The following is a 16,724-nucleotide window of genomic DNA, read 5'->3' as shown; positions in this document are numbered from 1 at the left end:
CCCCAGCCCCGCTCCCAGCCCCCAGCCTTCATCCCTGGCTGCAGCTCCATTCCTGGCCCCACCCCCTGACCCACCCCCAGCTGCGGCCTCAGCCTCAGCCCCCTTACCCCTGTCTGCATTTCCCCCTCCCCCCTTGGGAGCCATGGCCCCGCTCCCAACTCAGAGTGTGTGCGTGTGGACAGGTGTAAGGGGGGTGTGACACTGAAAAGTCTGGGGACCACTGGTATAAAGAAACCAGTTTGTGCTCAATACCATTGCTACAGACCTAGTGTAGCATATCAGCAGAAGTCAACTGCATTCCACTGTCCATTACGAACTCCTTGGGAAACGCTTCTTGGGTGAAAACTGAGGACATGAGCTTATTCACTATTTCAGAGGTCACCTTTCCAGCGAACAGAACTTCCAGCCATGTTCATGTTGAATGATAGTTTTCCAGGACTAGGAGAAACCTTTGTGTACCAGGCTGATCTTCAAATGGTCCCATTATGTCGAGAGCCAGTTTCTCCCATGGACAGTTGGGATAGTTAACTGGTGTGAGAGGGATGTTGAAGATTCTCCGTGACTTCTCACTCATAGCACAAGCCAGGCAATCCTGGATTATTTCCTCAACCTGATTGTCCAACATTGGCCACCAGAAGTCTTGTCACCCTTGTCGGTTTGACTCCTCCCCAGATGTCCTTCAAGTGCCAAATGAAGCATTCCTTCTCTCAGAAGTATAGGCACAAGAAGATGGGTCAAGTCTCAACTTCCATTCATTTACAAAGGACAGCTCACATGATATGTGTCTATATGGTTGCAAGTGTTCTGATGTCATCATCTTACAAGTCCATCCATTGACTACGTAACTCTTTAGGTCCTAAACTACCTTGTCTTCTCTCATGGCTGTTGCCCACTCTGAGACTGATCACTCCTGGAGTTGTAGCAGAGACTAGTGCAATGGCAATCTCTTCATCTGCTTTCTCTATTGCACCCTCACGATAAGGGCAGGCGAGAGGAACAATCTGCAGTGGAGTCACTGGCTCCTGGAAAACACACTGTCTGGAAATCAGAGTCCGTTAGTTAGGTGGCTCATTTGGCAATTCTTAAGAGTTGTTCAACCAGAACCTTGCATGGTGAGTAAAGCTGAAAGAGGTTTGTGATCAGATATTCAGCTAAATCTCCGACCCCAAAGGTAGGTTCTGACATGTCTTACTGCCCAGAAACCTGCCAGAGCTTCTTGCTCAATGACAGAATAAGATTTTTCTGGATCAGTCAGGGCTCTGGAGGTGAATGCAGTAGTGACTTCTCATCCATTTTTTAGCCAAGTCAAGACAGTACCAAGAACTCACAAGCATCTGTTGTGACAATCGTTTGCTTCTAAGAGCCAGACTGCTGGAAATTGCATGATTTATCTTGCTAAAGTTGCTCTTGCACTCTTCATCCCATTCAAACTTCACATCCTTTTCCAGGAGATGGCGCAAAGGAACTACTTTCACAGCAAATTGTTGTATAGTACAAACTTTGAATAGTAGTCGCACAATCCCGAGAAGGACCAACGTTTGTCCTTGTTTTTAGGCTCTGGTGCATCACGAATGGCTTTCACCGAGTTTGGTTTTGTTTGTATGCTGTTCCGAGAGAGTGTATGTCCTATATACGTCACTGAGTCAGTACGGAATTGACATTTCTTCTTGCTGATGGTAAGTCCATGTCTTTGAAGTTTTTTTATAACCCCTTTTAGGATGACATGTTCAGATTCATCTTTCAATGTCATCTAGGAAGTAAGTACCATCCCTTCTCTCTCCAAAAATGCCATGCGTCATTCTCTGGAATACAATCGCGGCAGAGGCTAACCCAAATGGCATCGGCTGTAATTGGAACAAACTTCATGGAGTGACAAATCAAGGGTCATAAAGACTCATGCCTCCTTCAAGGTGAGCGGCGTTCCACTGATGTTGGGTAGAGCATGACAATCCACGACAATGCTGGCGTTTAGCTCTCTCAAGTCCACACACATGCAGACAGCACCACGAGGCTTCCTGGCGGGAATGACAGGAGAAAGAAACCCGTTCTGACGAATCAATGATACTTGCTCCGCATGGTTTCAGAATCTGCTCCTGGAATGGTTGTCTCAGTGCAATTGGTACGTTTAGCACTTTATGTTGCACAGGGAGCATACTGTTTTTTGGCTGGATCTCGTGCTTGGAACTATTTTGCAACACCTGTGGTATCGGTGAAAACTACTGGAAAGCCAGAGATGATTCCTGGTAGTGGCCTACCCTCAGTTTGCAGGACAGATCCTGTGCTACTGGGATCTCGTATCCTCTGAAGATCCTTTTGATGATTCCCTCCTAAAATAGAAACTCCCTTTTGGACTTCTTAGCTTTTCCCTTGGACATTACAGCCTTTGCACGCGAGAGCAGCTGTAAACTAGCCATTGATGGGGAGGGGAGATCCACCATATCCTCCGGGATAGATGTCAGGAGGCTGCAACTGAGGTTGGGAGCTGGCAAATACAGCAGAACTTCAAAGATATGAACACCAGAGTTATGGGACTGACTGGTCAACTGGAGACCAAGTGGAACTGGAAGTAATCAATCAGGCAGCAGCATGCTGCACCATGCTGTATTGCATCTTAAAGGTAGGCCCATCTGGGCTGCCTGTCCTCACCCCACCCCCACAGCAGCCACTTACAGCAAGACACTGGGCCTGTCAGCTCAAGGCAGCCGGAGTCAGCAGAGCAGGAGCAGGGCTGGGGTCTGCACCGCTTTCACACCTCCTCCATACCCCGGCCTGGAGTGGGACACGCTGTTTTTACCCCCACACACACACTCCTCCAGCCAGGAGCAAGGGACACTGTTCCTGAGGTGTCCATAAGTCTGAGGTTCGACTGTAGCACGGTGTAGAACTGGTTGGCAATTATAGTGCAAGGCGGGCGAACCAGGATCCGCTAACGTTCCTGCCTCCTGGCCCTCGACTCACCTTTGGCAGTGGTGGGGGTGATCGCCCGTCCCTGTGGGGATGCAGTTTGCCACCATCCTCATCTGTGAGAACTCCAGAAACAACATGGATGGCAGACTTGCAGACTTCAGCAAAGGGTCCTTTTGGGTTGTGCACTGATTTCTTGGCAGGGCACATTTAAACGTCGGCCTTGTCACCAGGGCCACCGCATCTGTAGCACGGGTAGCAATGTGGTGTGTGGGAGGGTAAAGGCACCGAGGAGATAGACTTAGGCATCGCCGCCGGCTTCCTCGTTTCCCCCGGGGGTGCTCAACCCCTGCTCCGCCCCAGGCCCCGCCCCCACTCCCCCACTTCCCCAAAGGCCCCAACCCTACCCCACCTCTTCCTGCCCCCTTCTGCCCCCTTCCTGGAGTGCGCCTCACCCTCACTCCTTCCCCTGCCCCCAGCATCTCCGGCATGCCACCGAACAGCTGATCTGCAGCAGGCGCTGGGTGGGAGGGGGAGAGCTGATCAGCCAGGCTGCCGGTGGGTGCTGAGCCCCCGCTGGTTCTTTTCCATGGGTGCTCCAGCCTCAGGGCACCCATAGAGTCGGCACCTATGGACTTAGGAGCTTTGCAGGTTGCAGTCTTGTGTCGGACTGCATTCGCCTCCACAGGCTGGGAGACAGCTGGTGCCTCATACGGTGACATAGCCCTGTGGGTGGCGCTTTCTACCCGTTGGGCGGTTTCTCTGGTTTTCTCCAAGGCGAGGCGTTTTATCATGAGGAGTCGTTCAGGATCCTTGGAACTGGTCTTCTCCCTGACGGTCTGACCCCTGGTCGTTTCCTCTGAGCAAGTGGCAAATTCACAGGTTGCTCTTGACTCAGGTGAGGCGGCTACACAGAGGTCGGTGGCCTTGTGAGGCATCCGTACACGGGAATAGGACCTGCGATGCTCAGCAACAACACTGAGTCGAGGATTAAAATGATCCTCCAGGGCTCAGCGAGCCGCACTGTATGGAGTCGCATCTTGCGGGAAGTCAGTACCAGGAGGGAGATGCTTGAAGATTGGCTGTGGCAATGCGGCAGTGTGGAGGGTAGGAAGAAGTTACAATAGGAAGCACATAGTTACAGGAGTTAGGCCTCCGTTGTGCCCAGGGGTGCAGGGGATCTCCTGGGTTAGGCATGAGGAACGGTGGAGGTGGAATTTGCATCATGGTAATAAGCGTGGAAACAAGCTGGAGATGGCTGGTGAATTGAGCAAGATTGGGGGAGAAGAATCAGCTGGTAAGAAACGCTGACTGGCCCTGAACAGCTACTCTCACGGTGCAGCTGGGTACTCAGAACTGCAGAGGAATTTGCCGGCTGGGAAAAAGGAGCCCAGTGAAGAAACAGGCACCGGCCCTTTGAGTTTCTCTTCTCAGCCAACCGATGGTGCAGAAAACAGCAGACAGACACACACTGGGGCGCTGTCAGCAGCTAGCTTGATACAGCACGGGCCCTGCCCGGGAGAGCTCACGAGCTAAACAGACAAAGGCAGGCTCATTATTCCCATTCTAGCAGAGGGGGAGCAGGGGCCCAGAGATTTGCCCAACAGAGGAGGAAATGTGGGTTCTATTCCTTGCTCTGATATGGACACGCTGTGGGACCTTGGGCAAGTCACTTAGCCTCCCTGTGCCTCAGTTCCCCCTCTGTACAAAGCGGCTCACTGCCCTGCCCCCGAGGAGAGTGCATTAAAGATTGAGGGGAGGGCTCAGATGACATGTAACGGAGCAGTTCCCTGTCGATGCAGCAGAGGGCAGCAGTGCACAGAGACACCAGATCTAGCCAAACTCCCCGTTCCGGCTAGCTCTGTTCAGTCCTGCGCTGCACACGGTGTGTACTGAATCTTGCCGGGTCTCTCCAGCACTCACTCAGCGGCTTTAATTGCCCGGACAAGACCGTATTGATTTTCCTATTATCCTGGTTCCCCGGGGATTGGCTGGGGCTTTGGCTCCTGAACGAATGGAGCTGCTTTTCTCCCACTAGCCCGAGAGCTGGCCGCGGCACGGCGGGCAAACAGCTGGTGATGTGCGGCGTTCAGAGTCCCACTCTGGGGAAGTCTTGCCGAGAGCTGGCTTTTCTCTGGTGCTCGGCCCCGGCTCCTCGATCGTGGGGAAACCTCCGTCAGAAAGAAGGCTGGAGAAACCTGGTGTCTCCCTACACGCCGTGTCGCCACCCACCGCGGCCACTAGGAACTGCGCAGGGGCCGAGCTCAGCCCATGCCACTCCCAGTGCCCATGCCCGTGCCACCCGGCTGGAGGGCAGTCACTGCCCGCAGCCAAGCCGGCTGCAAAGGGCTCCAGCTTTCTTCATAAAACTTCACCATCAGTTTAGCTCTGCAGGCTCCAAAAAGAGCCCTTTGTCCTTTATTCCAGAACGTGTGTGACCATGTTAATTTCACCGTTGTTTGTTCTCAGCCCATTTTCCGGTCCCCCCCCTCACTTCCTTCCCCTTTGTCCCTTTTGACACTGACAATAGAGGGGAAGGGGGCAGGAAAACAAAAATTGTTTTGGTTTTCAGGTTTCGTCAGAAATAATTGGGGAAAAGATCAAAAACCGGCCTGGTCAGCAGAAGGGAGGCTTTAAAAATCCCCGGCCCTTCATCTCTCTGTGCTTTCGGGGACACTAATGTCTCCTTCCTCTCACTCTTTGGTGCCCGTGTGTGTTTTAAGCTGCAAGCTGCATGGGGCAGGGCCCATCTCTCACTCTGTCTGTGCAAAACCTAGCACGAGCTGACCCGATCGCAGCTGGGGCCTCTACTAACTTACTGACCCGATGCCGCTGAAGTGCTAGGAGGGCGTAGAGAAGGGCAAGAGACTGTTATAAAGAATATATCTTCCATATACACGGGACCTTCTGTCCTGCGGGTTCTAAAGCCTTCGACAAATTTGCAGCTTATCCATCCCAGGGCAGGCGTTGCTCCTCGTTCTGCACTGAAGTGGTGAAACCACGTAGGAGCTTCTAGTGGCTCCCCTTTTCTATTCCCGAGGCAGCGTCCCCTCCCTTCCCAGCGGTGAGCCATGCTACAGGGAAGTTTCGGCAGAGGCCAGGTAGGGTTGGAGACTCACTCGGCAGAGCCCGTCTGGGCTAGTGCAGCAGGATAGTATTAGCCTAACAAAATCAGGGGCAAAGGTCCCACTGACGTCAGCGCGTTTTGGATCAGGCCCGTCTCGTCACTGTGACGTCAGCAGGTGGGCGCAATAACTGGCTCCTGGCCATTCCCCAGCTGCCGTCTGTCTGGTCCACTCAGTGACTCAGAAAACCCTGCGGCTCCAGGCTTCCCCTTTGCATGTCAATTCATATGTCCCGGGCAGCTGGGTCCCTTTCCTGGCGTGAGGCGAACCCCGACAGGTTGGGGTGGCTGGCAGTGCGGCTGGGGAACAGGGCTCTGTGAGACGCAGCCAGGCCTCGTCCGCCTGCCACGCTAGCGCCTGGGAGAGCCACAGGAGCAAACTCCGAGTCAAGCCTTCACCGCGGAGATGGGCGCTGAGCCAGGGAGCTGGACGCCCCCAGGGCTCCTAGATTCCAGAGCCAGAAGGGACCTGTGGGATCTTGCCTAAGACAGGCCAGAGAACCGCCCCCAATAATTCCCAGAGCAGACCTAGAGAATCATCCCGTCTTGATTTAAACATGGCCAGGGATGGAGAGTCCACCGCGCCCCTTGGTAAGTCGTCATGGGGGTTCTCCATCACTGACAAATGGTTCAGAATGGGGGGGGCCAATCATGCTCACTCTGGACCTGGCTTTGCTGCTGTGACCAGCAGGGGGCAGCACCACTATCAGGCAGAGGAAGGAGCGAAGAGCTCCCTGCCAAGCCGTCTAGCGTCTAGCGGGTGAAATTTCCAGGCCAACCCCAGCGGCACCCCGCCATGGCTTGGCTATTTCTCATTCCCACCGCGGATGACACTCATTCTGGTCACAGCAAAGGGAGGCCTTCTAACCCAGGGGTAGCAAATGGAAAGGGAGGCCCCCTCCTGCAGACAGACACCAGCTAATGTGTGTATGCACCGATCCTACCCCAGCAGGTCCCCACTCCCACCAATGCAGATCCCCTTCGCACACCTGCTCATAGAAATCCCTTGCACACCCAGAACACACCTCCCCTACACACATGTGGAGATCTCCTACACACACACAGATCCCCTGCGCCCACACACAGACACACACAGATCCCCTGCACACGCACACAGATCCCCGGCAGATGTGCACACACACAGAGATCCCCTGCACACACCCGCACGCTGTCACGGAGTCCCCGGGCGATGCTCTGGACCTGCTCCCTACGACGCCAGGCAGGACTCTGGGGAAGTCTCCTGTCTGTGAGCAGCCTGTCTGCAGGACACACAGGTCACACGGCTTCCACCTTCCTGGGTCTGACCTCGGAGCATTCAGCATCCTCTGCCCCTCCGTGCGCTTCCCACAGCCAGTCCACCCAGGTGGGGCTCCTGGGGAAGCCAGAGGGTCCTGCCCCCCAACTTTGCAGTCAGACAGGACTCTCAGCCAGCCAGTAAAATAGAGGTTTATTAGACGACAGGAACATGGTCTGAAACAGAGCTTGCAGGTGCAGAGAACAGGACCCTCAGCTGGGTCCATTTTGGGGGGCAGTGAGCCAGACAACCACATCTGCCCTTCACTCCATGTCCCAGCCAGCCCCAAACTGAAACTCCCTCCAGCCCCCCCTCCTCTGGGCTTTGTCCCTTTCCCAGGCCAGGAGGTCACCTGATTCCTTTGTTTTCCAACCCTTTAGCTCTCACCTTGCAGGGGGGAAGGGCCCAGGCCATCAGTTGCCAGGAAACAGGGTGTCGGCCATTCTCTGTGTCCAGACCCCTGCACACACCTGCCCTCTAGGACTCTGCAATGATCATACCCCCTTATCCCACCACCTAGATACTTAAGAACTGCACAGGGGAAACTGAGGCACCCCCACACGATTCAGAGGAACCGTTAAGAACAGTCTCGCTTCGTCACACACGCGCACACACACAGATCCCCTGTAGAAGCACACACACAATCCCCCGCACACACACACACACGGATCCCCTGCACACGCGTTCACACACACAGTTCCCCTGCACACTATGGGGGAAGGGTCACTGAGTCTCTTTATCCCCCAACCTGCCATCACCCCCTACAGCCTCCCCCAGGGCAAGCCGCCAGGCCATTCCCCCTCTGGCACCTAGGGTAAGGACTGAGCGCCAACATAGGAGTCCCCTTTGGCTGACGCTGAGGCAGGCTGCCCCAGGGAGCTGGGCAGCGGGGGCCCTGGGCAGGAGTGTGACTGAGCTCCTGGGCACCCTGGCTGACAGAGATGGCTTGTAGCCCCATCCAGCGGGGGCACCGCCAGGTGCTGGGGGAGGCGCAGGCCAGGGAGCCCCGGCGTTACTCACATGCTTCTCCAGCGCCCGCAGGTTCTGCTCGTCCGACTCGCTCAGCCGCCCACAGTGCACCTGGTGGGGCAAGGCAAGACAGTGAGGGCCCGGGCACCCCCGCCAACCCCGGTCTCCCCGCCCCCAGCGCTGGGGATGGTTCTCACGGCTGACCAGCAGCCCCCCGTCTTTCCAGTCCTCCTCCCGCCCCCCGATCTGCTGAGGCCTGTGGCAACCTAGCTCTGCCAGTCCCGTGCCACGCAGCCGTCAGGGAATACCTGCACGGGGCAAACAAACAGGCAACAAGAAAGCCACAGAAATGGACGGGCAGACCTGCGTCCCCTGCTGGCAGGCACAGTGCGCCCATCAGCTGCCTCCTGGCTGGGGGAGTGGGCTCTGGGAACTCAGGGTGGGCCGCGGGGCAAGCAGGGGCAGAGACAACGGGCCTCCCGTGAAGCCCTGGTGAAATCAACATGCCTTTTGCCAGGCACTTCCAAGGAGCCAGGGCTTTGCCCCAGGCCACGGCAATCCCAGGGCCAGAGTCTCAGCGGGCGTAAAGCGGAGCAGCCTGGCTGATGTCCCAGGAGCGCCCTGGCGCGCACCACCCGACCAGCTGGCCCTTTCCCAGAGCACCATCCCGCCCAGAGCGCAGCCGACTCTCCCGCCAGAGCCCTGCTCTGCGGGCTGCCCTCGGCCTCTCTCACACCCTTAGCATCCCCGTGCCGCAGGTCCAGCAGGGACACCAGATAACTCACCTGTGCCTCTAGCTCGGCCCTGTTGCCGGCGGGCCACGGGAGAGCAGGGAGCACCGGAGACATCACCCTGTTCTCCGGAGAGCCGTGAGCCCACTTCCAAACACCCCTGAACCATGGGGCCATCTCTAGCCTCCAGCTAGTAGCCTGCAGCCACCTGGATAAGCGCTGGCTGCTCAAACCAACTGTACTTACGGCATTTGCCCACAGCTAGCGGCCGTCAGACTGGGAACGGTCCAGCCAGCCAGGCTGCTGTCAGCCAGACTACACCGAGCAAATTAAAAAGCCACCTCCAGGCCGGTCCTTTAAGGTGGGACATTAATGAGCATTGATAACAGCACTGACAAGGCTAGCTTGCGCCTTCCCAGCTCCTTCTGCACACAGGTCTCAAAGGCCTTTATGGACACCAATGCGTTAAGCCTCCCAACCGGCCCAGGAGGTAGGTCAGTGTTTCTATCCTCACCCGACAGTTGGGGAAACTGAGGCAGGGAGCAGGGAAGCGGCTGCCCTCAGTCTCTCCGGGCGTCAGTGACAGAGCGGGGAATGGCGTCCAGGAGTCCTGAATTTAGCAAGCCTGACTCTCAGCCCAGTGCCACATTGCAGTCGCTCTGAAGAAGGGTTTTTCTCTGGGAACCAACGGCTATATTGACACCCAGGCTGTCTCAATCAACCCCAGGGCCTTGTTTGACTCTCACTCACACAGGTGGGAATCGGGAGGAACTCCAAGGAAATCCATGGAGTTTGCAGCTGCAAAGCCGGCACCACTGGCCGCAGGCCCCGGCCCATAGCGCTGTAATAGCTGGTCTCACTGCGCTGACTTCAGACGTCCAGCAACGCCAGCAGCAGTGCAGATGGGCTCAGGCTTCATCAGCCACGGCCGGAAGTGTCACTTTGCCCAGCCAGGCAGCTGGGCCGAGACTAGCTCTCCGTCCACGCTGGCTTGTCCAGACTGTGCTGGATTAGGACAGCGGATGGCGCAGCCAGGGGGTGAGCTTGAACCGCTCCGCCTGCCATTTCCAGCTCCTATTTCCAATCCCTAGGGGGCGACAGCCAGCAGAGCAGCTGCACAACAAGAGAGCAACACTTCCTTGGGCAAAAGCAGTCCTGGAGCTTGACCCAAAGGGGTCGCTTTCCTTTGATCCCAATGGGCTCTGGATCAGCAGCTGGAGCCTGCAGATGAAGTGGTAATTTCTGTAACATTTTTATGATGCCTATGCGTGCCTCAGTTTCCCTCCTGTAGTTTGCATTACTGCCCAGTGGAGGCAAAAGGGTTAAGTCTGCCCTTGGGGCAGAGCAGGGGACAGGAGGTACGTGCCTGGCCTCGCTGTAGCAGCGACTGGGTCGTGCAAGAGCTGGCTGGGACCTATTCAGAGCAGCCCCCTCGCCATGCAGGAGAGCTGAAGCCAGTCTCCATGTGGCCGCCCATTACGGAAGAGCGGGTCCCCTTGGGTGAGAGCTCTTGTGGTGAGGTTGATTCGCACCCGCTCAGGACCCACCCCTGCCCTGCGGGAAAGGCTGCGGGTGGTGGTGTGGTCGGACCCTGGTGTTATTCAATGGACTCCACCCTCGGGCGCAGGTGGGCTGCTGGAGGCACCTGCGTTACGCAAAGGCACCAGGATGGGCCTAGACGCTGGGTCTCATAACGCCTCCCTGCCGCTAACTCACCAGTGTTCGGAGAGCACTTGGGATCTGTGGGGAAATGGCGCTGGAGAAAGGCAGCACTTGGGGACTAACTGATCAGCAAAAACCTTTCCAAAGCAACTCAGATTCCCTTGCCCCCAAGGCCAGAAAAACAAACGGAGAGCCCCGCCGGGCGACAGTCAGCGAGGCGCTGCTTGGCTCCAGCACCTCAGGGCCAGGATCCTGCTCTGACCTAGAAAGGGGGTTTGCCTACCGGCTCAGAGCTCCCCGTGCCGGCCGCTGCAGCCGGGCCAAGACGTAAATTCACCCCAATACATGACGGGTGGCGGAGCATGGATGTGTGGGTGTGTTTGTGTGCGTGGCGAGATCACAAGAGTGCAGTGTGTGCGTCAACAGTTTTGCACCATGTGTCTCTTGTGATCACGTATTCCCTGGCTCCCGGGAAGAACTGCTCGGGTTCATGAGCTCTCTTCCTCCAATTCACAGCAGCGGCTCTCAGCCACCCACCAGCTGCCCCACTTCGCCGCACATCACTCACCCTAGGTACCCGGGAAATGACGATCACCGGCACACCTGAAAAGAGATGCCAGGTGCACTGCCAGAGAGACAGAGAGGAGATAGCTTCCACTCCTGCCTGCCCTGCAGCGTGCCCGGGGCAGCCAGCCGCAGTCCTCAGCTCTCAAGTCCCCAGACTCAGAGGGATTTGGGGGTCAGTGCTCCCTTTGCAGCTGGAACCCATCTGTGGGCCAAGCTGTGCGTATTGGAACAGGTACCCCAGTGTGTTGCTGCACGTGTGCGTTAGAACAGGTACCCCTGTGTATGTCTGTCTGTGTACCACCGTCTGTCTGCCACGCACGTGTGTGTGACAGAACGTAGGCATGTGCGTGGCAGACAGACGGGGTCACACACAGAGAGGCTGTGGGTATTTTCTTTGCTTCTCGATTCCAATCCCCTGTCCCGCTCTTTCAGATTGGTGTGTGTGTCACTCCTAGCTCGTTACGGTCTCTAATTAATTAGTGCTTTGCTCTTAGCAACTGCTTGGAGGCTGACAACATCGACAAGTTGGGCCAAAACGGCATCCAAGAACGGCACAGAGAGGCTCCTTACACTTCGTTGTTCCAAGGAGCTGAACGGGTGCCAGGCGCTTTCCATGGGAAGCAGCGAGGGCTTCGCTTCCCCGCTCGGCTCCGAGAAATCAGGCAACACCAGCGAGTGAATGGGCTCTTTGCTCTCCTAAATCAGTCATTAGCTAACGGAATCACCTGCTCTCAGGGGGGGCTTGCTGCCACTGGGAAGTGGCATGAGTGAATTAGAGCGAGAGCTGTTCGAGAGGAGACGCAGCGTGAGAGTCGTCGGATTGGCAGATCTTCCCACGGAGCTTCCCTCCCCTGGAGTCTCCGGAAGGGTGCTGGACACAGTGGGGGAAAGCCACTGACCAAATATCCCAGGCCGAGCTCTGACTCCGAGGTGGAAGAAGAGCTGAAGACTCATTGGCGTCTGTGTCCCTGTTGCAGGGCTGGGCACCAGCATGAAGCCCTTAGACAGCCTTTTAAGTGTGTCTCCATTAGGGTTTTACATCAGATCAGCTGAGTGAAACTGGCTCAGCTCTTTTAGCCCAGGGCAGGCCGCCGAGTGCAGTGACTGTATTTCCATAGTGCCTGTGGGGTGAATGGAGCTGGACAGACCAGGGACATGACCCAGGACCTGCCCCTGGGAGCCGAAATTGGATGGAGCCCCGTGGAGCTGCACCTGCAGCCTCTTTGGGGCTAGATCTGAACTCTGCCACTTGGGAGGTGGGGACAGGAAGGAGGGAGAAGGGGGCTGAAGATGGACAGAGGGGAAGGGATTTACATATGCGAAAGGGCGCAAGTGTGCCATGCAGAGATGGCTTTGTGCAATGGGCATAGGGCGGCCCAGGACCTCCCAGGTCCCCTGCTACTGCAGGCAGCCCTGTCGTATAATGCTGGTCTGAAATCTATAGAACTCTGTCTTAAAACTCGCCTGTGCCCGACCATCATCCCAGGAACGGACTCTGCGAACTGGGATCAGCCCCCAGGTAGGCCCTCTCCAGCCTGTCTCAGCCATTTGTCTCTTTTCGACACTCTGGCGACGCTTGTCTTGCGTGTCATGCCAGCAAAGTCCCCCTGAACTGAACAGCCTGGATCGTGTGTGGGAAAGGGCATATGCGTACGTCACATAGGTGGGCCCACGTGTTTGCCTCGGGCCTGTGAAAAACCCGCGGGAGCCTATCATCGCTGGGAGTGGGCCCGCCTCGCACATCTGCTACGTGCACGGAGGGAGAGAGAGTGAACACGTCACATCTGTGCGAGCCCCCGGCACGTACGTGAACACACGTGTACGTGAACAGCGGTGGGGCTCTCCTGCCAGGGCTGGGAGTGCTCCCCAGCGATGGGGCCAACGTGTGAGTTTGTGAAAGGTCAGTGCTCATTAATCATCTTAATTCCTTTTTAATAAGCACTGGAGACAATCTCTTGCTGCTCGTCTTCCTCCTTAATCCACTTAAACCATCCTCTCTCCCTGCTCCTTGGGCTGATTAGCAGAAGCCGTGCTCCCCAATGGCGTCAGAGCCTTTCCAGGGCCAGGCCCAGGAGGTATGTCCCGAGAGGCAGACAGGGCTCTTTGTTAACCTTGCATTTCATCTCGCTGCTCCCTTCCCCTGCGCCTCTGACTGGGAGGAATCCACTTCAACGCAAGCGTTCAGAAGAGCTCGCTCCTGCCAGGCTCCCGGCCCCCGCCGGGCCCATCGCAACAGCCTGCCTGGCACACGGCTAATTGCTATCACCCCAGGAGCCGCCGGTTGCCGTGCTCCCTCTACCAGCCAGCCAGCCCGCAGCTCCCTGCGCTACACTGTGCATGCTGACTGTACGGGAGCAGTTCACGGCGAACGGAGCGGCTTCCGATCCAGAACGGCCCTGCGGCCAGGCGGGACTCCACAGACATAAGCAGGAATCGAACCCCGGCCCTCTGTTCCAAATACACTCACCTCCCATTTCCAGCTGCAGTTTAGTGCCCGGTGCACCCCCCGAGGGGGCAGCGGAGACACGGGCATTAGCCAGTACCTGGCTCCGTGGCCCCGTGGGGAGTGGAGCAGGTAGGGGCCCATGCTGAGTGCTCCCTGCTGAGGACGGGGGTCCAGCGATAGCTGATGGGCTTAGCTTTACCTTGACTCATCTCAGCAAGGGGCAGTGCATTGACGCTGACTGCTCCTAACCCAGCAGGGGGCTGATCTCTCCGGTCACGGCCAGGCACCGGTGTGGCCCCGGGGTTCCATTTCACAGAAGAAAAATGCCTGGCCCCCTCCACAGTTCTACCCCTTCGCCCGCAGGGGGAGCCAGGGAGCAGCACATGCCGCTGGGGGCCTGGGAGCAAGGCGCCCTCAGTTCTCCGCCTTCACCTATAGAGGGAGCCAGTGAGCTTCCGTTCCCGAGTCCACTAGGCCTGGGTTTCCACCGGGCCACCCCGGGCTGGTCACTGCTAAAGTTAACGGGGAGCAGCGGCAGCCATGAAGGATGCTCCGGGCAGCCCAGAGATGGGTGGGAAGCCAGGAGCAGCCATCCACCCCATGTACCCCTCAGGAATCAACGCTTTGTATGGCCAGACTTGTGAGATCTGCCCCTCAGCCGGTGGCACCCATGTGAGGACACAGCTGTGGCAGGGGGGCAATCCTGGGCACCCATGTATGGAGGCTGCCCTTGCCCTGCCACCCCTAGGGCCCCGCGGTGGGCACATCCCATGCACCGATCAGATCCAAGCCCTTTCTGCAGCTGACAGCCACAAGGAGAAGTGCCTGTCAGTCCCCTGCAGGGACAGGCCCAGGGCCCGGGGCAGCAAAACACCCTCCCTTTCCGCCTGAGCTAAAGCCCAGGGAGCACGTGGCGTGGCCACGGTCGCCGGGCTGAGAGAAGCCAGCGTATTGGTGCTGTGTGGGGCTAAGCAGATGCTGCATTCCACTGCGTAGGTTCCTGCGTCGTATGGGGGGCCGGTCGGGGGCTGTGGGACCTGTCTCGAAGGGCTGTGCAATCCTTCAGCACAGACACCTCTGTATACAAAGGCTGGACCCAGGCTATGTCTTGGCTGCCCAGTTCCTCTGACCTGCCCCCTTCCAGCTTTCTCCCCTTCACACTAGCTCCCATTCACTTACCAGGATGACAGCGACCACCTCCCCCGAGTCCTTGTCCACCAGCGGGTTTATCAACACTGCAAAGCAAGACAGCAAAGTCAGCCCAGTGCGGAGGAGATTCAAAACTAGGGTGATAATAGGGGAAGCAGGATGGGGGCACATGCTGGCATTTGCAGACTTTGTGATGTCTGGTGAGATACCACAGATGGGTAGCTATCCATCCATCCACCTCATGTACGCTCCTTTCCATCCATCCATCCATGCCATGTAACTTCCACTCCATCCATTCATCCATCCATCCCATATACCCTGTTCACCATTCATCCAACCCATACACCCCATTATCTATCCATCCATCCCATGTACCCTGCTCTCCATTTCTCCATCCATTCATCCATCCCATGTACCCCCCTCCACCTATTCATCCAACCCATGTATCCCCCTCTCTATTCCTCCTTCCCTCCCTCCATCCATCCCATGTAGCCCCCCTCATCCATCCCACATCCATCCCTGCATCCACCCCATGTTCCCCTCTCTCCATCCATCCATCCCCGCATCCACCCCACGTTCCCTCCTCTCTATCCATTGACCTATCCCATGTGCTTCGTGGTCTGTCTCTCCCTCGTACCCCACGGCAGAGCTGTTGATCGATCTCTCTGTGCCCTGCACGTATCACTGCAGTAACTGAGCACTAGTCCATCAGAAACGCAGAGGATGAGTCACGAGGACTCCTGCTCCCCCACCTCCACCCCCACGTTGTCCCACCCCGGCCTCTTCCTACCTTGCTTATCAGGAGGCAAAGGTGCCGCCAGGCTGCCCATCGGTTTGCCCTGGAGCTCCGACTGGGGCAGCCCATTGCATCCCACCTGCTTCTGCTTGAGGACGGCATCTCTGGAAGCACAAGAGCAGAAGACACAGCTCTGAGCCAGCCCGGGCACAGATGGCGCTCCAAGGAGAGCTGCTGGAGAATCAGGCGCAGGCTCCCCTAGCCACCAGGGATGGGATGGAGACAGCCTGCCCCGGCCTGGGAGACAGGCACTCTGACTGCCACCCCTGGCAGTGCCAGAGTGCTCAGAGCCTGCACCTGACCCGCCGGGAACCAGGGCCGAGCGGGGTGAGTGGGTGGCACTCCACATAGGCCAATGGCACTTGTTTCTCTGGCTGGAATTGGGCTAACAAGTTTAGTCTCAGACACGAGCACTAGAGACAGGGCTAAATGCATCACCAAGGCTGAACCTTGCCCTGCTTGGGGCTGGAATTCATCCACAAACCCAGATTTGAATTTCGACAGTGGAAAAAGCAGGGGGCCCGAACCCCAACCAACGAGCACTTGAATCAACTGATTGTATCCAATATTCCTGTACTGTCACAGTGGATAGAGTTCAGAGTAACAGCTGTGTTAGTCTGTATTCGCAAAAAGAAAAGAAAAGGAGTACTTGTGGCACCTTAGAGACTAACCAATTTATTAGAGCATAAGCTTTCGTGAGCTACAGCTCACTTCCTCAGATGCATATCGTGGAAACTGCAGCAGGCTTTATATATACACAGAGAATATGAAACAATACCTCCTCCCACCCCACTGTCCTGCTGGTAATAGCTTATCTAAAGTGATCATCAGGTGGGCCATTTCCAGCACAAATCCAGGTTTTCTCACCCTCCACCCCCCCACACAAATTCACTCTCCTGCTGGCGATAGCCCATCCAAAGTGACAACTCTTTACACAATGTGCATGACAATCAAGTTGGGCTATTTCCTGCACAAATCCAGGTTTTCTCACATCCCCCCCACCCCCATACACACACAAACTCACTCTCCTGCTGGAATAGCTCATCCAAACTGACCACTCTTCAAGTTTAAATCCAAGTTAA

General features: G+C 56.7%; 1 protein-coding gene across 2 annotated transcripts in view; it reads right to left on the bottom strand.

Moving 5' to 3' along the window:
- Positions 1–16,724, bottom strand: part of PDE2A (phosphodiesterase 2A) — a 366,524-nt gene that overhangs the window by 60,611 nt on the left and 289,189 nt on the right. For both annotated transcript variants that reach the window (XM_073333785.2, XM_073333795.2), the window contains 3 exons: positions 15,637–15,746; positions 14,877–14,932; positions 8,343–8,402 (listed from right to left, as the gene is read on the bottom strand). In XM_073333785.2, the coding sequence (XP_073189886.1) occupies positions 8,343–8,402; positions 14,877–14,932; positions 15,637–15,746 (226 nt within the window). The remainder of the gene's footprint in view (positions 1–8,342; positions 8,403–14,876; positions 14,933–15,636; positions 15,747–16,724) is intronic.

The sequence above is a fragment of the Lepidochelys kempii genome, chromosome 1, assembly GCF_965140285.1.
Source record: "Lepidochelys kempii isolate rLepKem1 chromosome 1, rLepKem1.hap1, whole genome shotgun sequence".
NCBI classification, from domain to species: Eukaryota; Metazoa; Chordata; order Testudines; family Cheloniidae; genus Lepidochelys; species Lepidochelys kempii.
Note: the sequence above shows the minus strand (reverse complement) of the source record. Positions and strands in the feature narration are given on the sequence as shown.